General features: G+C 28.5%; 1 protein-coding gene across 2 annotated transcripts in view; it reads right to left on the minus strand.

Annotated features, from left to right (window-relative positions):
- plcd1a (phospholipase C, delta 1a) overlaps positions 1-25,006 on the minus strand; it is a 127,798-nt gene that overhangs the window by 66,465 nt on the left and 36,327 nt on the right. For both annotated transcript variants that reach the window (XM_045210425.1, XM_045210426.1), the window contains exons 3-6: positions 20,613-20,841; positions 20,321-20,450; positions 19,479-19,707; positions 17,275-17,476 (exon numbers count right to left, since the gene is read on the minus strand). In XM_045210425.1, the coding sequence (XP_045066360.1) occupies positions 17,275-17,476; positions 19,479-19,707; positions 20,321-20,450; positions 20,613-20,841 (790 nt within the window). The remainder of the gene's footprint in view (positions 1-17,274; positions 17,477-19,478; positions 19,708-20,320; positions 20,451-20,612; positions 20,842-25,006) is intronic.

The raw sequence follows: 25,006 nt of genomic DNA on the forward strand, positions 1-25,006 counted from the left end.
GTTGTAATATGTTGTAATATGTATATAATATGTTGTAATATGTTGTAATATGTATATAATATGTTGTAATAGGTTGTAATATGTATATAATATGTATATAATATGTTGTAATATGTATATAATATGTTGTAATATGTTGTAATATGTTGTAATATGTTGTAATATGTTGTAATATGTGTAATATGTTGTAATATGTATATAATATGTTGTAATATGTTGTAATATGTATAATATGTATATAATATGTTGTAATATGTGTAATATGTTGTAATATGTGTAATATGTTGTAATATGTATATAATATGTTGTAATATGTTGCAATATGTATAATATGTTGTAATATGTATAATATGTTGTAATATGTATATAATATGTTGTAATATGTATATAATATGTTGTAATATGTATAATATATTGTAATATGTATATAATATGTATATAATATGTTGTAATATGTTGTAATATGTTGTAATATGTTGTAATATGTTGTAATATGTGTAATGTATTGTAATATGTTGTAATATGTTGTAATATGTGTAATGTATTGTAATATGTATATAATATGTATATAATATGTTGTAATATGTTGTAATATGTTGTAATATGTTGTAATATGTTGTAATATGTTGTAATATGTTGTAATATGTGTAATGTATTGTAATATGTATATAATATGTATATAATATGTTGTAATATGTTGTAATATGTTGTAATATGTGTAATGTATTGTAATATGTATATAATATGTATATAATATGTTGTAATATGTTGTAATATGTTGTAATATGTTGTAATATGTGTAATGTATTGTAATATGTTGTAATATGTTGTAATATGTATATAATATGTATATAATATGTTGTAATATGTTGTAATATGTTGTAATATGTGTAATATGTTGTAATATGTATATAATATGTTGTAATATATTGTAATATGTATATAATATGTATATAATATGTTGTAATATGTTGTAATATGTTGTAATATGTGTAATATGTTGTAATATGTATATAATATGTTGTAATATATTGTAATATGTATATAATATGTTGTAATATATTGTAATATGTATATAATATGTATATAATATGTTGTAATATGTTGTAATATGTTGTAATATGTGTAATATGTTGTAATATGTATATAATATGTTGTAATATATTGTAATATGTATATAATATGTATATAATATGTTGTAATATGTTGTAATATGTTGTAATATGTGTAATATGTTGTAATATGTATATAATATGTTGTAATATGTATAATATGTTGTAATATGTATAATATATTGTAATATGTATATAATATGTATATAATATGTTGTAATATGTTGTAATATGTTGTAATATGTTGTAATATGTTGTAATATGTTGTAATATGTTGTAATATGTGTAATATGTTGTAATATGTTGTAATATGTATATAATATGTTGTAATATGTTGTAATATGTTGTAATATGTTGTAATATGTTGTAATATGTTGTAATATGTTGTAATATGTGTAATGTATTGTAATATGTATATAATATGTTGTAATATGTATATAATATGTTGTAATATGTATAATATATTGTAATATGTATATAATATATATATATAATATGTTGTAATATGTTGTAATATGTTGTAATATGTTGTAATATGTGTAATGTATTGTAATATGTATATAATATGTATATAATATGTTGTAATATGTTGTAATATGTTGTAATATGTTGTAATATGTTGTAATATGTATAATATATTGTAATATGTATATAATATATATATAATATGTTGTAATATGTTGTAATATGTTGTAATATGTTGTAATATGTTGTAATATGTGTAATGTATTGTAATATGTATATAATATGTATATAATATGTTGTAATATGTTGTAATATGTTGTAATATGTATATAATATGTTGTAATATGTTGTAATATGTATATAATATGTTGTAATATGTTGTAATATGTATATAATATGTATATAATATGTTGTAATATGTATATAATATGTTGTAATATGTTGTAATATGTTGTAATATGTATATAATATGTTGTAATATGTTGGAATATGTTGGAATATGTATATAATATGTTGTAATATGTTGTAATATGTATATAATATGTATATAATATGTTGTAATATGTTGTAATATGTTGTAATATGTATATAATATGTATATAATATGTTGTAATATGTTGTAATATGTATATAATATGTTGTAATATGTTGTAATATGTTGTAATATGTATATAATATGTTGTAATATGTTGTAATATGTTGTAATATGTATATAATATGTATATAATATGTATATAATATGTTGTAATATGTTGTAATATGTTGTAATATGTTGTAATATGTTGTAATGTATTGTAATATGTTGTAATATGTATATACTATGTATATAATATGTATATAATATGTTGTAATATGTTGTAATATGTTGTAATATGTATATAATATTTATATAATATGTTGTAATATGTATATAATATGTATATAATATGTATATAATATGTATATAATATGTTGTAATATGTTGTAATATGTTGTAATATGTTGTAATATGTATATAATATGTTGTAATATGTTGTAATATGTATAATATGTTGTAATATGTTGTAATATGTATATAATATGTTGTAATATGTTGTAATATGTGTAATATGTTGTAATATGTATAATATGTTGTAATATGTTGTAATATGTATAATATGTATGTAATATGTATATAATATGTATAATGTATTGTAATATGTATATAATATGTTGTAATATGTTGTAATATGTTGTAATATGTTGTAATATGTATATAATATGTATAATATGTTGTAATATGTATATAATATGTTATAATATGTTGTAATATGTATAATATGTATGTAATATGTATATAATATGTATAATGTGTTGTAATATGTATATAATATGTTGTAATATGTTGTAATATGTATATAATATGTTGTAATATGTTGTAATATGTATAATGTATTGTAATATGTATATAATATGTTGTAATATGTTGTAATATGTATATAATATGTTGTAATATGTATAATGTATTGTAATATGTATATAATATGTTGTAATATGTTGTAATATTTTGTAATATGTTGTAATATGTTGTAATATGTATATAATATGTATAATATGTTGTAATATGTATATAATATGTTATAATATGTTGTAATATGTATAATATGTTGTAATATGTATATAATATGTTGTAATATGTTGTAATATGTATATAATATGTATATAATATGTTGTAATATGTTGTAATATGTTGTAATATGTTGTAATATGTGTAATATGTTGTAATATGTATATAATATGTTGTTATATGTTGTAATATGTATAATATGTATATAATATGTTGTAATATGTGTAATATGTTGTAATATGTGTAATATGTTGTAATATGTATATAATATGTTGTAATATGTTGCAATATGTATAATATGTTGTAATATGTATAATATGTTGTAATATGTATATAATATGTTGTAATATGTATATAATATGTTGTAATATGTATAATATATTGTAATATGTATATAATATGTATATAATATGTTGTAATATGTTGTAATATGTTGTAATATGTTGTAATATGTGTAATGTATTGTAATATGTTGTAATATGTTGTAATATGTTGTAATATGTGTAATGTATTGTAATATGTATATAATATGTATATAATATGTTGTAATATGTTGTAATATGTTGTAATATGTTGTAATATGTTGTAATATGTTGTAATATGTTGTAATATGTGTAATGTATTGTAATATGTATATAATATGTATATAATATGTTGTAATATGTTGTAATATATTGTAATATGTGTAATGTATTGTAATATGTATATAATATGTATATAATATGTTGTAACATGTTGTAATATGTTGTAATATGTTGTAATATGTGTAATGTATTGTAATATGTTGTAATATGTTGTAATATGTATATAATATGTATATAATATGTTGTAATATGTTGTAACATGTTGTAATATGTGTAATATGTTGTAATATGTATATAATATGTTGTAATATATTGTAATATGTATATAATATGTATATAATATGTTGTAATATGTTGTAATATGTTGTAATATGTGTAATATGTTGTAATATGTATATAATATGTTGTAATATATTGTATTATGTATATAATATGTTGTAATATATTGTAATATGTATATAATATGTATATAATATGTTGTAATATGTTGTAATATGTTGTAATATGTGTAATATGTTGTAATATGTATATAATATGTTGTAATATATTGTAATATGTATATAATATGTATATAATATGTTGTAATATGTTGTAATATGTTGTAATATGTGTAATATGTTGTAATATGTATATAATATGTTGTAATATGTATAATATGTTGTAATATGTATAATATATTGTAATATGTTGTAATATGTATATAATATGATGTAATATGTATATAATATGTTGTAATATGTTGTAATATGTATATAATATGTTGTAATATGTTGTAATATGTATATAATATGTTGTAATATGTTGTAATATGTATATAATATGTTGTAATATGTTGTAATATGTATATAATATGTTGTAATATGTTGTAATATGTTGTAATATGTTGTAATATGTTGTAATATGTTGTAATATGTTGTAATATGTGTAATGTATTGTAATATGTATATAATATGTATATAATATGTTGTAATATGTTGTAATATGTTGTAATATGTTGTAATATGTTGTAATATGTTGTAATATGTGTAATGTATTGTAATATGTATATAATATGTTGTAATATGTATATAATATGTTGTAATATGTATAATATATTGTAATATGTTGTAATATGTATATAATATGTATATAATATGTTGTAATATGTTGTAATATGGTGTAATATGTATATAATATGTTGTAATATGTTATAATATGTTGTAATATGTTGTAATATGTGTAATATGTTGTAATATGTGTAATATGTTGTAATATGTTGTAATATGTGTAATGTATTGTAATATGTATAATATGATGTAATATGTATATAATATGTTGTAATATGTATAATATATTGTAATATGTTGTAATATGTATATAATATGTATATAATATGTTGTAATATGTTGTAATATGTTGTAATATGTATATAATATGTTGTAATATGTTATAATATGTTGTAATATGTTGTAATATGTGTAATATGTTGTAATATGTGTAATATGTTGTAATATGTTGTAATATGTATATAATATGTATGTAATATGTTGTAATATGTATATAATATGTTGTAATATGTTGTAATATGTATATTATATGTATATAATATGTTGTAATATGTATATAATATGGATATAATATGTTGTAATATGTTGTAATATGTTGTAATATGTATATAATATGTTGTAATATGTTGTAATATGTATATAATATGTTGTAATATGTTGTAATATGTTGTAATATGTATATAATATGTTGTAATATGTTGTAATATGTATATAATATGTTGTAATATGTTGTAATATGTATATAATATGTTGTAATATGTTGTAATATGTTGTAATATGTTGTAATATGTATATAATATGTTGTAATATGTATATAATATGTTGTAATATGTATTAATATGTTGTAATATGTATATAATATGTTGTAATATGTTGTAATATGTGTATAATATGCATATAATATGCATATAATATGTTGTAATATGTTGTAATATGTATGTAATATGTTGTAATATGTTGTAATATGTATATAATATGTATATAATATGTTGTAATATGTTGTAATATGTTGTAATATGTATATAATATGTTGTAATATGTTGTAATATGTTGTAATATGTTGTAATATGTGTAATATGTTGTAATATGTGTAATATGTTGTAATATGTTGTAATATGTGTAATGTATTGTAATATGTATGTAATATGTTGTAATATGTATAATATGTATATAATATGTTGTAATATCTGTAATATGTTGTAATATGTGTAATATGTTGTAATATGTATATAATATGTTGTAATATGTTGTAATATGTATAATATGTATATAATATGTTGTAATATGTGTAATATGTTGTAATATGTGTAATATGTTGTAATATGTATATAATATGTTGTAATATGTTGCAATATGTATAATATGTTGTAATATGTATAATATGTTGTAATATGTATATAATATGTTGTAATATGTATATAATATGTTGTAATATGTATAATATATTGTAATATGTATATAATATGTATATAATATGTTGTAATATGTTGTAATATGTTGTAATATGTTGTAATATGTTGTAATATGTTGTAATATGTGTAATGTATTGTAATATGTTGTAATATGTTGTAATATGTTGTAATATGTGTAATGTATTGTAATATGTATATAATATGTATATAATATGTTGTAATATGTTGTAATATGTTGTAATATGTTGTAATATGTTGTAATATGTTGTAATATGTGTAATGTATAGTAATATGTATATAATATGTATATAATATGTTGTAATATGTTGTAATATGTTGTAATATGTGTAATGTATTGTAATATGTATATAATATGTATATAATATGTTGTAATATGTTGTAATATGTTGTAATATGTTGTAATATGTGTAATGTATTGTAATATGTTGTAATATGTTGTAATATGTATATAATATGTATATAATATGTTGTAATATGTTGTAATATGTTGTAATATGTGTAATATGTTGTAATATGTATATAATATGTTGTAATATATTGTAATATGTATATAATATGTATATAATATGTTGTAATATGTTGTAATATGTTGTAATATGTGTAATATGTTGTAATATGTATATAATATGTTGTAATATATTGTAATATGTATATAATATGTTGTAATATATTGTAATATGTATATAATATGTATATAATATGTTGTAATATGTTGTAATATGTATATAATATGATGTAATATGTATATAATATGTTGTAATATGTTGTAATATGTATATAATATGTTGTAATATGTTGTAATATGTTGTAATATGTTGTAATATGTATATAATATGTTGTAATATGTTGTAATATGTATATAATATGTTGTAATATGTTGTAATATGTATATAATATGTTGTAATATGTTGTAATATGTTGTAATATGTTGTAATATGTTGTAATATGTTGTAATATGTGTAATGTATTGTAATATGTATATAATATGTATATAATATGTTGTAATATGTTGTAATATGTTGTAATATGTTGTAATATGTTGTAATATGTTGTAATATGTTGTAATATGTGTAATGTATTGTAATATGTATATAATATGTTGTAATATGTATATAATATGTTGTAATATGTATAATATATTGTAATATGTTGTAATATGTATATAATATGTATATAATATGTTGTAATATGTTGTAATATGGTGTAATATGTATATAATATGTTGTAATATGTTATAATATGTTGTAATATGTTGTAATATGTGTAATATGTTGTAATATGTGTAATATGTTGTAATATGTTGTAATATGTGTAATGTATTGTAATATGTATAATATGATGTAATATGTATATAATATGTTGTAATATGTATAATATATTGTAATATGTTGTAATATGTATATAATATGTATATAATATGTTGTAATATGTTGTAATATGTTGTAATATGTATATAATATGTTGTAATATGTTATAATATGTTGTAATATGTTGTATATATGTAATATGTTGTAATATGTGTAATATGTTGTAATATGTTGTAATATGTATATAATATGTATGTAATATGTTGTAATATGTATATAATATGTTGTAATATGTTGTAATATGTATATTATATGTATATAATATGTTGTAATATGTATATAATATGGATATAATATGTTGTAATATGTTGTAATATGTATATAATATGTTGTAATATGTTGTAATATGTATATAATATGTTGTAATATGTTGTAATATGTTGTAATATGTATATAATATGTTGTAATATGTTGTAATATGTATATAATATGTTGTAATATGTTGTAATATGTATATAATATGTTGTAATATGTTGTAATATGTTGTAATATGTTGTAATATGTATATAATATGTTGTAATATGTATATAATATGTTGTAATATGTATTAATATGTTGTAATATGTATATAATATGTTGTAATATGTTGTAATATGTGTATAATATGCATATAATATGCATATAATATGTTGTAATATGTTGTAATATGTATGTAATATGTTGTAATATGTTGTAATATGTATATAATATGTATATAATATGTTGTAATATGTTGTAATATGTTGTAATATGTATATAATATGTTGTAATATGTTGTAATATGTTGTAATATGTTGTAATATGTTGTAATATGTTGTAATATGTGTAATATGTTGTAATATGTTGTAATATGTGTAATGTATTGTAATATGTTGTAATATGTTGTAATATGTGTAATATGTTGTAATATGTTGTAATATGTGTAATATGTTGTAATATGTGTAATATGTTGTAATATGTATATAATATGTTGTAATATGTTGTAATATGTATAATATGTATATAATATGTTGTAATATGTGTAATATGTTGTAATATGTGTAATATGTTGTAATATGTATATAATATGTTGTAATATGTTGCAATATGTATAATATGTTGTAATATGTATAATATGTTGTAATATGTATATAATATGTTGTAATATGTATATAATATGTTGTAATATGTATAATATATTGTAATATGTATATAATATGTATATAATATGTTGTAATATGTTGTAATATGTTGTAATATGTTGTAATATGTTGTAATATGTGTAATGTATTGTAATATGTTGTAATATGTTGTAATATGTTGTAATATGTGTAATGTATTGTAATATGTATATAATATGTATATAATATGTTGTAATATGTTGTAATATGTTGTAATATGTTGTAATATGTTGTAATATGTTGTAATATGTGTAATGTATAGTAATATGTATATAATATGTATATAATATGTTGTAATATGTTGTAATATGTTGTAATATGTGTAATGTATTGTAATATGTATATAATATGTATATAATATGTTGTAATATGTTGTAATATGTTGTAATATGTTGTAATATGTGTAATGTATTGTAATATGTGTAATATGTTGTAATATGTATATAATATGTATATAATATGTTGTAATATGTTGTAATATGTTGTAATATGTGTAATATGTTGTAATATGTATATAATATGTTGTAATATATTGTAATATGTATATAATATGTATATAATATGTTGTAATATGTTGTAATATGTTGTAATATGTGTAATATGTTGTAATATGTATATAATATGTTGTAATATATTGTAATATGTATATAATATGTTGTAATATATTGTAATATGTATATAATATGTATATAATATGTTGTAATATGTTGTAATATGTTGTAATATGTGTAATATGTTGTAATATGTATATAATATGTTGTAATATATTGTAATATGTATATAATATGTATATAATATGTTGTAATATGTTGTAATATGTTGTAATATGTGTAATATGTTGTAATATGTATATAATATGTTGTAATATGTATAATATGTTGTAATATGTATAATATATTGTAATATGTATATAATATGTATATAATATGTTGTAATATGTTGTAATATGTTGTAATATGTTGTAATATGTGTAATGTATTGTAATATGTATATAATATGTATATAATATGTTGTAATATGTTGTAATATGTTGTAATATGTTGTAATATGTGTAATGTATTGTAATATGTATATAATATGTTGTAATATGTATATAATATGTTGTAATATGTATAATATATTGTAATATGTATATAATATATATATAATATGTTGTAATATGTTGTAATATGTTGTAATATGTTGTAATATGTTGTAATATGTGTAATGTATTGTAATATGTATATAATATGTATATAATATGTTGTAATATGTTGTAATATGTTGTAATATGTTGTAATATGTTGTAATATGTATAATATATTGTAATATGTATATAATATATATATAATATGTTGTAATATGTTGTAATATGTTGTAATATGTTGTAATATGTTGTAATATGTGTAATGTATTGTAATATGTATATAATATGTATATAATATGTTGTAATATGTTGTAATATGTTGTAATATGTATATAATATGTATATAATATGTTGTAATATGTTGTAATATGTTGTAATATGTTGTAATATGTGTAATGTATTGTAATATGTTGTAATATGTTGTAATATGTATATAATATGTATATAATATGTTGTAATATGTTGTAATATGTTGTAATATGTGTAATATGTTGTAATATGTATATAATATGTTGTAATATATTGTAATATGTATATAATATGTATATAATATGTTGTAATATGTTGTAATATGTTGTAATATGTGTAATATGTTGTAATATGTATATAATATGTTGTAATATATTGTAATATGTATATAATATGTTGTAATATATTGTAATATGTATATAATATGTATATAATATATTGTAATATGTTGTAATATGTTGTAATATATGTAATATGTTGTAATATGTATATAATATATTGTAATATATTGTAATATGTATATAATATGTATATAATATGTTGTAATATGTTGTAATATGTTATAATATGTGTAATATGTTGTAATATGTATATAATATGTTGTAATATGTATAATATGTTGTAATATGTATAATATATTGTAATATGTATATAATATGTATATAATATGTTGTAATATGTTGTAATATGTTGTAATATGTTGTAATATGTTGTAATATGTGTAATGTATTGTAATATGTATATAATATGTATATAATATGTTGTAATATGATGTAATATATTGTAATATGTTGTAATATGTGTAATGTATTGTAATATGTATATAATATGTTGTAATATGTATATAATATATTGTAATATGTATAATATATTGTAATATGTATATAATATATATATAATATGTTGTAATATGTTGTAATATGTTGTAATATGTTGTAATATGTTGTAATATGTGTAATGTATTGTAATATGTATATAATATGTATATAATATGTTGTAATATGTTGTAATATGTTGTAATATGTTGTAATATGTTGTAATATGTATAATATATTGTAATATGTATATAATATATATATAATATGTTGTAATATGTTGTAATATATTGTAATATATTTGTAATATGTTGTAATATGTGTAATGTATTGTAATATGTATATAATATGTATATAATATGTTGTAATATGTTGTAATATGTTGTAATATGTATATAATATGTTGTAATATGTTGTAATATGTATATAATATGTTGTAATATGTTGTATATGTATATAATATGTATATAATATGTTGTAATATGTATATAATATGTTGTAATATGTTGTAATATGTTGTAATATGTATATAATATGTTGTAATATGTTGGAATATGTTGGAATATGTATATAATATGTTGTAATATGTTGTAATATGTATATAATATGTATATAATATATTGTAATATGTTGTAATATGTTGTAATATGTATATAATATGTATATAATATGTTGTAATATGTTGTAATATGTATATAATATGTTGTAATATGTTGTAATATGTTGTAATATGTATATAATATGTTGTAATATGTTGTAATATGTTGGAATATGTATATAATATGTATATAATATGTTGTAATATGTTGTAATATGTTGTAATATGTGTAATGTATTGTAATATGTATATAATATGTATATAATATAGTTGTAATATGTTGTAATATGTTGTAATATGTTGTAAATATGTAATGTATTGTAATATGTTGTAATATGTTGTAATATGTATATAATATGTATATAATATGTTGTAATATGTTGTAATATGTTGTAATATGTGTAATATGTTGTAATATGTATATAATATATTGTAATATATTGTAATATGTATATAATATGTATATAATATGTTGTAATATGTTGTAATATGTTGTAATATGTGTAATATGTTGTAATATGTATATAATATGTTGTAATATATTGTAATATGTATATAATATGTTGTAATATATTATAATATGTATATAATATGTATATAATATGTTGTAATATGTTGTAATATGTTGTAATATATGTAATATGTTGTAATATGTATATAATATGTTGTAATATATTGTAATATGTATATAATATGTATATAATATGTTGTAATATGTTGTAATATGTTGTAATATGTGTAATATGTTGTAATATGTATATAATATGTTGTAATATGTATAATATGTTGTAATATGTATAATATATTGTAATATGTATATAATATGTATATAATATGTTGTAATATGTTGTAATATGTTGTAATATGTTGTAATATGTTGTAATATGTTGTAATATGTTGTAATATGTGTAATGTATTGTAATATGTATATAATATGTATATAATATGTTGTAATATGTTGTAATATGTTGTAATATGTTGTAATATGTTGTAATATGTTGTAATATGTTGTAATATGTGTAATGTATTGTAATATGTATATAATATGTTGTAATATGTATATAATATGTTGTAATATGTATAATATATTGTAATATGTTGTAATATGTATATAATATGTATATAATATGTTGTAATATGTTGTAATATGTTGTAATATGTATATAATATGTTGTAATATGTTATAATATGTTGTAATATGTGTAATATGTTGTAATATGTGTAATATGTTGTAATATGTTGTAATATGTGTAATGTATTGTAATATGTATAATATGTTGTAATATGTATATAATATGTTGTAATATGTATAATATATTGTAATATGTTGTAATATGTATATAATATGTATATAATATGTTGTAATATGTTGTAATATGTTGTAATATGTATATAATATGTTGTAATATGTTATATGTTGTAATATGTTGTAATATGTGTAATATGTTGTAATATGTGTAATATGTTGTAATATGTTGTAATATGTATATAATATGTTGTAATATGTTGTAATATGTATATAATATGTTGTAATATGTTGTAATATGTATATTATATGTATATAATATGTTGTAATATGTATATAATATGGATATAATATGTTGTAATATGTTGTAATATGTTGTAATATGTATATAATATGTTGTAATATGTTGTAATATGTTGTAATATGTATATAATATGTTGTAATATGTTGTAATATGTATATAATATGTTGTAATATGTTGTAATATGTTGTAATATGTTGTAATATGTATATAATATGTTGTAATATGTATGTAATATGTATATAATATGTTGTAATATGTTGTAATATGTATATAATATGTTGTAATATGTATTAATATGTTGTAATATGTATACAATATGTTGTAATATGTTGTAATATGTGTATAATATGCATATAATATGCATATAATATGTTGTAATATGTTGTAATATGTATGTAATATGTTGTAATATGTCGTAATATGTATATAATATGTATATAATATGTTGTAATATGTTGTAATATGTTGTAATATGTATATAATATGTTGTAATATGTTGTAATATGTTGTAATATGTTGTAATATGTGTAATATGTTGTAATATGTGTAATATGTTGTAATATGTTGTAATATGTGTAATGTATTGTAATATGTATGTATTACCTGATACAGGCCTCAGTGCTGCTAGGTAAGAGACTACAAGCATTAAGGTGTGGTTATCTTAAAATAGAGGTTGTCATGGTTACTTGATGTAAGCCTTAGTGCTGCTGGATGGTAAGGTATGGTTAGTTTGGATTAGAGCTATGGTTAGTTTAGATTAGATGTATGGTTAGTTTGGATTAGAGGTAGTAAGATATGTTTTTTTTTAGGGGGTAGATCAACTTTAATATTTCAGATTGATTGTAACTTCCATCAATTTAATTGTCTGCATCACTTCCAATCCCCCATATGAACTTCCTGTACCCTCAACCTCCGATCATTTTCATGATGTCCATCTGGTTTGCTTCTATATGCCATATCTTTCTATCTGTGCTCTTCCACAAAAGCTCTCAACCTATAACCTATATACTTATTATGGACACAGTATGCTTTACATTAGTTATCTTGTTGTTATTAGTTGTTGTTAGTTGTTATTAGTCCCATCCTTCAATTCCATTCAACACCTCCCATCTATCTCTTAACACCATCCATATTGGATTTCTATTTGCCATATATTTTTCAACTGTACTGTGATTATTATGTTATTGATCGATTGACTATGACTTTTCAGATCATCCAGTAGTGCTATCTGCAGGGTTAGCTCCAGGTAAATATTGCAATCTTTCAGCCATTCTTGGACCTGTGTCCAAAAACAAGCTACAAATGGACAGTACCAAAACAAATGATCTAATGATTCTGTCTCTTCGCAGCCAAATCTGCAGAGCTGGGAAGATTGTATCCCCCATATAAATAACATTCTATTGGTAGCAAGAATTTTGTATAATAATTTAAATTGAAAAATTCTAAGTTTTGAATCCGGCGTCGTTTTGCGTGTCAGTTCATAAACACTATGCCATGGGATCGGTACGTCAAAAATCTCTTCCCAACTATTTTGCAATCTATATGGGACGGCTGGCAATCCTTTGGTCCTTAAGTGAAACTGATATACTTTTTTATTTATCACAGTTTTCCTTAACCAATTATGTTCTTTAATGCGGCCGACAGACAAGTTCCTTACTTTTTCCCCCTTCCACTTTCCTCTTCCATTTTTGAGGTAATGCTGCAATTATTTGGTTGTAATTTTGGGTAGAGCAAACATTTCCATATGTTTTTGTTAGCTGCATGTACGACATAACTCCACCAGTCCTACCGATGATATCATTTACAAAGATTATACCTTTTTTTGTTTTTTATTTAAAAAATAATGTTTTTTTTAATCAATTAGTATATTTGAGTTTAACCACAATATTTGTTGCATTATTTGTTCTGTAGTTTCTGGAGGATTAAAATGAAATTGCAACCAACTTTCTGTGGCTTGCTTTAGAAATAGTGATATTTGGGAGATTATTTCCTTTTCAAATAACTGAAAGTGAGAGGTTGTAATCTGAATAAAGGGAAAAAAGCCATTCTTGAACATTGGGTGAGACAATCTTACTAATTTGCTAGAGAACCAGTTCGGATTTAAGTATAACATTTGTATGACTGAAGCTTTCAGTGATAGGTCTAATGCTTTAGTTTAGAGGTTGTAATGTATGGTTAGTTTAGATTAGAGGTTGTAATGTATGGTTAGTTTAGATTAGAGGTTGTAATGTATGGTTAGTTTAGATTAGAGGTTGTAATGTATGGTTAGATTAGATTAGAGGTTGTAATGTATGGTTAGTTTAGATTAGAGGTTGTAATGTATGGTTAGTTTAGATTAGAGATTGTAATGTATGGTTAGTTTAAAAGTTGTAATGTATGGTTAGTTTAGATTAGAGGTTGTAATGTATGGTTAGTTTAGATTAGAGGTTGTAATGTATGGTTAGTTTAGATTAGAGGTTGTAATGTATGGTTAGATTAGATTAGAGGTTGTAATGTATGGTTAGTTTAGATTAGAGGTTGTAATGTATGGTTAGTTTAGATTAGAGGTTGTAATGTATGGTTAGTTTAGATTAGAGATTGTAATGTATGGTTAGTTTAAAAGTTGTAATGTATGGTTAGTTTAGATTAGAGGTTGTAATGTATGGTTAGTTTAGTTTAGATTAGATGTTGTAATGTATGGTTAGTTTAGAAGTTGTAATGTATGGTTAGTTTAGTTTAGATTAGAGGTTGTAATGTATGGTTAGTTTAGATTAGAGGTTGTAATGTATGGTTAGTTTAGTTTAGATTAGAGGTTGTAATGTATGGTTAGTTTAGATTAGAGGTTGTAATGTATGGTTAGTTTAGAAGTTGTAATGTATGGTTAGTTTAAAAGTTGTAATGTATGGTTAGTTTAGATTAGAGGTTGTAATGTATGGTTAGTTTAGATTATAGGTTGTAATGTATGGTTAGTTTAGATTAGAGGTTGTAATGTATGGTTAGTTTAAAAGTTGTAATGTATGGTTAGTTTAGATTAGAGGTTGTAATGTATGGTTAGTTTAAAAGTTGTAATGTATGGTTAGTTTAGATTAGAGGTTGTAATGTATGGTTAGTTTAGTTTAGATTAGATGTTGTAATGTATGGTTAGTTTAGAAGTTGTAATGTATGGTTAGTTTAGATTAGAGGTTGTAATGTATGGTTAGTTTAGTTTAGATTAGAGGTTGTAATGTATGGTTAGTTTAGATTAGAGGTTGTAATGTATGGTTAGTTTAGTTTAGATTAGAGGTTGTAATGTATGGTTAGTTTAGATTAGAGGTTGTAATGTATGGTTAGTTTAGATTAGAGGTTGTAATGTATGGTTAGTTTAGTTTAGATTAGATGTTGTAATGTATGGTTAGTTTAGAGGTTGTAATGTATGGTTAGTTTAGATTAGAGGTTGTAATGTATGGTTAGTTTAGATTAGAGGTTGTAATGTATGGTTAGTTTAGATTAGAGGTTGTAATGTATGGTTAGTTTAGATTAGAGGTTGTAATGTATGGTTAGTTTAGATTAGAGGTTGTAATGTATGGTTAGTTTGGATTAGAGGTTGTAATGTATGGTTAGTTTAGATTAGAGGTTGTAATGTATGGTTAGTTTAGAAGTTGTAATGTATGGTTAGTTTAGATTAGAGGTTGTAATGTATGGTTAGTTTAGAAGTTGTAATTTATGGTTAGTTTAGATTAGAGGTTGTAATGTATGGTTAGTTTAGATTAGAGGTTGTAATGTATGGTTAGTTTAGATTAGAGGTTGTAATGTACGGTTCGTTTAGATTAGAGGTTGTAATGTATGGTTAGTTTAGTTTAGATTAGAGGTTGTAATGTATGGTTAGTTTACATTAGAGGTTGTAATGTATGGTTAGTTTAGATTAGAGATTGTAATGTATGGTTAGTTTAGAAGTTGTAATGTATGGTTAGTTTAGATTAGAGGTTGTAATGTATGGTTAGTTTAGTTTAGATTAGAGGTTGTAATGTATGGTTAGTTTAGATTAGAGGTTGTAATGTATGGTTAGTTTAGTTTAGATTAGAGGTTGTAATGTATGGTTAGTTTAGATTAGAGGTTGTAATGTATGGTTAGTTTAGATTAGAGGTTGTAATGTATGGTTAGTTTAGATTAGAGGTTGTAATGTATGGTTAGTTTAGATTAGAGGTTGTAATGTACGGTTCGTTTAGATGAAAGGTTGTCATGGTTACTTGATATAGGCCTCTGTGCTGCTGGGGCCTTTGAGCTGGTCTTCCATCAGGTAGGTGTTGTGGGAGGAGCTGATAAAGTAGTGGTTGATTGGCTGGCTCATATCCTGGAACACCTCCTTGTGGGCGGGGTTGAAGATAGACCCCTCCTCCTGCTGCAGGTACATCAGGAAGCCATCTTTGGTCATGTGATTAATTTGCTTTGCTGTAGAACAGAAGGCGGGGGGGGGGACAACGACGCGTTACACAAGGGGACAGAATGAATTAGGGGATTGGGGATAGACTGGCCTTGTGGAATGGGTCTCCCAGATATATATCATTTAGCTTATAAAGGAAAAGTGCTACAGAAATATAAAAAGTTAGACTATTTTAGCCCATTCCTAGAACACCATTAAACGGCATCATCCAATACTGCATCCTGAAGGATATGCTTCCTGATACAGTGACTTCATGTTTGTGTGAACTGAGCATCTCTCACCTGAGTCATCCAGCTCATATTGAGTCAGTGCCAGAGCATCTCTCACCTGAGTCATCCAGCTCATATTGAGTCAGTGCCAGAGCATCTCTCACCTGAGTCATCCAGCTCATATTGAGTCAGTGCCAGAGCATCTCTCACCTGAGTCATCCAGCTCATATTGAGTCAGTGCCAGAGCATCTCTCACCTGAGTCATCCAGCTCATATTGAGTCAGTGCCAGAGCATCTCTCACCTGAGTCATCCAGCTCATATTGAGTCAGTACCAGAGCATGTCTCACCTGAGTCATCCAGCTCATATTGAGTCAGTACTAGAGCATCTCTCACCTGAGTCATCCAGCACATATTGAGTCAGTACCACAGCATCTCTCCTCACCTGAGTCATCCAGCTCATATTGAGTCAGTACCACAGCATCTCTCCTCACCGAGTCATCCAGCTCATATTGAGTCAGTACCACAGCATCTCTCCTCACCTAAGTCATCCAGCTCATATGGAGTCAGTACTAGAACATCTGTCCTCACCTGAGTCATCCAGCTCATATTGAGTCAGTACTAGAACATCTGTCCTCACCTGAGTCATCCAGCTCATATTGAGTCAGTACTAGAGCATATCTCACCTGAGTCATCCAGCTCATATTGAGTCAGTACCAGAGCATGTCTCACCTGAGTTATCCAGCTCATATTGAGTCAGTGCCAGAGCATCTCTCACCTGAGTCATCCAGCTCATATTGAGTCAGTACCAGAGCATCTCTCACCTGAGTCATCCAGCTCATATTGAGTCAGTACTAGAGCATCTCTCACCTGAGTCATCCAGCTCATATTGAGTCAGTACCACAGCATCTCTCCTCACCTGAGTCATCCAGCTCATATTGAGTCAGTACCAGAGCATGTCTCACCTGAGTCATCCAGCTCATATTGAGTCAGTGCCAGAGCATCTCTCACCTGAGTCATCCAGCTCATATTGAGTCAGTGCCAGAGCATCTCTCACCTGAGTCATCGAGCTCATATTGAGTCAGTGCCAGAGCATCTCTCACCTGAGTCATCCAGCTCATATTGAGTCAGTACCAGAGCATGTCTCACCTGAGTCATCCAGCTCATATTGAGTCAGTGCCAGAGCATCTCTCACCTGAGTCATCCAGCTCATATTGAGTCAGTACCACAGCATCTCTCCTCACCTGAGTCATCCAGCTCATATTGAGTCAGTACCACAGCATCTCTCCTCACCTGAGTCATCCAGCTCATATTGAGTCAGTACTAGACCATCTCTTACCTGAGTCATCCAGCTCATATTGACTCAGCACTAGAGCATCTCTCACCTGAGTCATCCAGCTCATATTGACTCAGTACTAGAGCATATCTTACCTGAGTCATCCAGCTCATATTGACTCAGTACTAGAGCATCTCTCACCTGAGTCATCCAGCTCATATTGAGTCAGTACTAGAGCATCTCTCACCTGAGTCATCCAGCTCATATTGACTCAGTACTAGAGCATATCTTACCTGAGTCATCCAGCTCATATTGACTCAGTACTAGAGCATCTCTCACCTGAGTCATCCAGCTCATATTGAGTCAGTGCCAGAGTATCTAATCATCCCCAGCTTCCAATTGGCACATTCATCCCCCCTCTCTCCCCTGTAACTATTCCCAGGTTGTTGCTGTAAATGAGAATGTGTTCTCAGTCAACTTAGCTGGTACAATAAGGGTAAAATTGAAAAAAACAGAGCATCTCTCACCCGAGTCGTCCAGCTCGTATTTCTCTATGAGTCTGACAGCGTCCTCCAAGGTGGCCGACTCACGCTGCTCGTTCAGCAGGAAGTTGAGCAGATCCTTGACGCTCATCTGCCCCCCCGTGGAGGCGTACTTCCTGTAGATCACATCGATCTCCTCCCGGTGTGTCAACAGGTCATAGAACTGTTTGATCTCAGCACCCTCCAGGGTGCCCGAGTTTGACGTGTCACATTTCTACAGGACAAGATCATTTACAAAACAGTACTTTACTAACAACATACGTTGACTTCCTCCTCAGACTACAGAAAATGCTTTGAGACCTGGTGGAACCTTAAATGAAACTGATATGCATTCAGGAACATAACAGACCTGCATTAAGAGCTATCATGTATGTACAGGTGTAAGCTTCTATCACAACATCCTTGTAAGTCATTAACAACCTCATTGTAAGTCATTCACGACCTCATTGTAAGTCATTCACGACCTCATTGTAAGTCATTAACAACCTCATTGTAAGTCATTCACGACCTCATTGTAAGTCATTCACGACCTCATTGTAAGTCATTAACAACCTCATTGTAAGTCATTCACGACCTCATTGTAAGTCATTCACGACCTCATTGTAAGTCATTCACGACCTCGTAAGTCATTAAAAACCTTGCTGTAAGTCATTGATAACCTCATTGTAAATCATTAACAACCCTGCGTAAGTCATTAACGACCTCAGTGTTATTCATTAACAACCTCAATGTAAGTTATTCATTACATATTTGTAAGTCATTAACAACCTCATTGTAAATCATTAACAACCTCATTGTAAGTCAATGACCAACAGATATCCACTCACGGCAAACAGCATATTAGCGTAGGTCTCGTCCACCTCGATGTTTATCTGGCGGAGGAAGTGTTTCAGCTCCTTCAGATTCATCATGTTGTCCTTGTTCTTGTCTGCTTTCCTCATACAGTTGAAGATCCAGCTTTAATACCTCCAGATGGAAGGATCAAACACTGAACAGAGATTAACATTTGACCTAAACACATTGTAGATGGGAATCCACTTTACTGTATAGGCTGAACAAATAGCTAAACAACGTATTAGTTGTGATTTGCATAGCAAGCAGATTCACGAAAGAGGATACTGTTCGCTCGTCTGCTGGCGGTTGAGTTTCCTCCGGTTGGAGGTGAGCTTCTCCAGACCATTGACCCACTGCCTAGCCTCTTCCCCCGAGGCAGCCACCAGGTCCAGGGTCCTCCTGCGGCCCTTAAAGATGATGGAGAAACAGCGGTCCTCCACGTGGGCCTCTGTGTGCTTCTGAAGACCCTCCGACTGACGGCCCTTACGCACCGAGTCTATCTCATCAATGGAAACTGGAGGGGGAGACAAGAGGGGGAGTACATCAAGAGGGGGAGACGAGGGGGAGTACATCAAGAGGGGGAGACGAGAGGGGGAGTACATCTTATTTTCTATTTATCAGACGCTCTTATCCAGAGCCACTCACAAGAGCAATTAGGGTTAAGTGCCTTGCTCAAGGGCACATCGACAGATTTTTCACCTCGTCGGCTCGGGGATTCAAACCTTTTGGTTACTGGAGCAATGCTCTAACCGCTAGGCTATCTGCCGCCCTAGTGAGTGAGGTTAGGGTTAGGGTTATCCAGCTCATAACTCACCCTAGTGAGTGAGGTTTGGCAGCTGAGATTTGATAGTTCCTTGGTTAAAACAAAAAGAGCCTCAAGGTCCAGGCTAGAGAAACCATATGATGACATCACCAGGGCCTGGCCCAATCATGTCTTTATCACATCTACCCCAGACAGAAACATATAGGACAGGGTGGGTTTGACAGGACAGGACAGGGTGATAGAGGAGGGCAGACAGGGTGTCAGGCCCTCTTTGACCGATCTATCTACAGGAAACCTCTGTGTCTCAGTGTGACGGTGGACTTCTTGGGCTTTCAGCCACTCACAGCACCCAACAGTGCAAAAGATAAAAACTCACACAACCCCACAGCAGATAAAAACATGTCTGTCTATCTAGTGCGTCCATGTCCCCTATCTATCTACACACTTCCTTCCTTAAAGGTCTCTAGTTTCTGTGAGAAGCAGCTCCTTCCTACACACCTTAGTCCCTGGTATCTACTGGAGGAGGCTTCCAGGACCAACAGGCCTAGTCCCTGGTATCTACTGGAGGAGGCTTCCAGGACCAACAGGCCTACTCCCTGGTATCTACTGGAGGAGGCTTCCAGGACCAAAAGGCCTACTCCCTGGTATCTACTGGAGGAGACTTCCAGGACCAACAGGCCTAGTCCCTGGTATCTACTGGAGGAGGCTTCCAGGACCAACAGGCCTAGTCCCTGGTATCTACTGGAGGAGGCTTCCAGGACCAACAGGCCTAGTCCCTGGTATCTACTGGAGGAGACTTCCAGGACCAACAGGCCTAGTCCCTGGTATCTACTGGAGGAGGCTTCCAGGACCAACAGGCCTAGCCCCTGGTATCTACTGGAGGAGGCTTCGAGGACCAACAGGCCTAGTCCCTGGTATCTACTGGAGGAGGCTTCCAGGACCAACAGGCCTAGTCCCTGGTATCTACTGGAGGAGGCTTCCAGGACCAACAGGCCTAGTCCCTGGTATCTACTGGAGGAGGCTTATAGGACCAACAGGCCTAGTCCCTGGTATCTACTGGAGGAGGCTTCCAGGACCAACAGGCCTAGTCCCTGGTATCTACTGGAGGAGGCTTCCAGGACCAACAGGCCTAGTCCCTGGTATCTACTGGAAGAGGCTTCCAGGACCAACAGGCCTAGTCCCTGGTATCTACTGGAGGACGCTTATATAACCAACAGGCCTAGTCCCTGGTATCTACTGGAGGAGGCTTCCAGGACCAACAGGCCTAGTCCCTGGTATCTACTGGAGGAGGCTTCCAGGACCAACAGGCCTAGTCCCTGGTATCTACTGTACTCTACACTATTTGACTGTTGTTTACTAAATACTTGATTTGGCCAACCAGACACATTCCATGGATTTTTGGTTTGCGTAATACTGTGGTTAACAGAACACTTCGAAGCCAGCGTGACCTCCCTTGACTCCCTTGCTGCACAGTTGAAATCTCTGAGGTTGCTCTGAACTATGAATAGGGCTTGTATACAGTGTGCCTTGTTAATATGCATTTACATGGTGTTTTTCACTCTGTCAAATCAAATCGAAGTTTATTGGTTGCGTACACAGATTTGTAGATGTTATCGCAGGTGCACCAAAATACTTGTGTTTCTAGCTCCAACAGTGCAGTAATACCTAACAGTAAAAAATAAAAACACATAATACAGAAATATAAACAAATAAGTAATATAGGATGAACCATGACTAGAATAAAGTGCATTCAGAAAATATTCACACCCCTTGACTTTTTCAGAATTTTTTTACGTTACAGCCTTATTATAAAATTTATTTTAAACGTTTTTTTCTTATCAATCTACACACAATACCCTATAATGACAAAGCAAAAACAGGTTTTTAGAAATGTTTGCAAATGTATAAAAAATTTAAAACTGAAATAATACATTTACATAATTATTCTGACCATTTACTCAGTACTTTGTTGAAGCACCTTTGGCAGCGATTACAGCTTAGAGTCTTCTTGGGTATGACGCTACAAGCTTGGCACACCTGTAATTGGGGAGTTTCTCCCATTCTTCTCTGCAGATCCTCTCAAGTTCTGTCAGGTTGGATGGGGAGAGTCGCTGCACAGCTATTTTCAGGTCTCTCCAGAGATGTTCGATCGGGTTCAAGTCCGGGCTCTGGCTGGGCCGCTCAAGAACATTCAGAGACTTGTCCCGAAGTCACTCCTGCATTGTCTTGGCTGTGTGCTTAGGGTCATTGTCCTGTTGGAAGGTGAACCTTCACCCCAGTCTGAGGTCCTGAGCGCTCTGGAGCAGGTTTTCATCAAGGATCTCTCTGTACTTTGCTCCGTTCATCTTTCCCTCGATCCTGACTAGTCTCCCAGTCCCTGCCGCTGAAAAACATCCCCACAGCATGATGCTGCCATCACCAAAGTGTTTGCAAAGATTTCTAAAAACCTGTTTTTGCTTTGTCATTATGGGGTATTGTGTGCAGATTGATGAGGATTTGTATTTATTTAATCCATTTTAGAATAAGGCTGTAACGTAACAAAATGTGGAAAAAGTAAAGGGGTCTGAATACTTTCCAAAGGCACTGTACAAATAAAGTGGGTAAAACAGTATGTAAACATTATTAAAGTGACCAGTGTTCCATGTCTATGTACATCGGGCACCAGTCTCTAAGGTGCAGGGTAGAGTACCGGGTGGTAGCCTGCTAGAACAGTGACTAAGGTGCAGGGTAGAGTACCGGGTGGTAGCCGGGTAGAACAGTGACTAAGGTGCAGGGTAGAGTACCGGGTGGTAGCCTGCTAGAACAGTGACTAAGGTGCAGGGTAGAGTACCGGGTGGTAGCCTGCTAGAACAGTGACTAAGGTGCAGGGTAGAGTACCGGGTGGTAGCCTGCTAGAACAGTGACTAAGGTTCAGGGTAGAGTACCAGGTGGTAGCCTGCTAGAACAGTGACTAAGGTGCAGGGTAGAATACCGGGTGGTAGCCGGCTAGAACAGTGACTAAGGTGCAGGGTAGAGTACCGGGTGGTAGCCTGCTAGAACAGTGACTAAGGTACAGGGTAGAGTACCGGGTGGTAGCCGGCTAGAACAGTGACTAAGGTTCAGGGTAGAGTACCGGGTGGTAGCCGGCTAGAACAGTGACTAAGGTTCAGGGTAGAGTACCGGGTGGTAGCCGGCTAGAACAGTGACTAAGGTTCAGGGTAGAGTACCGGGTGGTAGCCTGCTAGAACAGTGACTAAGGTGCAGGGTAGAGTACCGGGTGGTAGCCGGCTAGAACAGTGACTAAGGTTCAGGGTAGAGTACCGGGTGGTAGCCGGCTAGAACAGTGACTAAGGTTCAGGGTAGAGTACCGGGTGGTAGCCGGCTAGAACAGTGACTAAGGTACAGGGCAGGGTACTGGGCGGAGGAAGGCTAGAACAGTGATTAAGGTACAGGGCAGGGTACTGGGCGGAGGAAGGCTACTGGTGACTAAGGTTCAGGGCAGGGTACTGGGCGGAGGAAGGCTACTGGTGACTAAGGTACAGGGCAGGGTACTGGGCGGAGGAAGGCTACTGGTGACTAAGGTTCAGGGCAGGGTACTGGGCGGAGGAAGGCTACTGGTGTCTAAGGTACAGGGCAGGGTACTGGGCGGAGGAAGGCTACTGGTGACTAAGGTACAGGGCAGGGTACTGGGCGGAGGAAGGCTACTGGTGACTAAGGTACAGGGCAGGGTACTGGGCGGAGGAAGGCTACTGGTGTCTAAGGTACAGGGCAGGGTACTGGGTGGATGAAGGCTAGTGGTGTCTAAGGTTCAGGGCAGGGTACTGGGCGGAGGAAGGCTACTGGTGTCTAAGGTACAGGGCAGGGTACTGGGCGGAGGAAGGCTACTGGTGTCTAAGGTACAGGGCAGGGTACTGGGCGGAGGAAGGCTACTGGTGAC

This window comes from Coregonus clupeaformis, chromosome 34 (assembly GCF_020615455.1).
Source record: "Coregonus clupeaformis isolate EN_2021a chromosome 34, ASM2061545v1, whole genome shotgun sequence".
In the NCBI taxonomy this organism is placed as follows: Eukaryota; Metazoa; Chordata; class Actinopteri; order Salmoniformes; family Salmonidae; genus Coregonus; species Coregonus clupeaformis.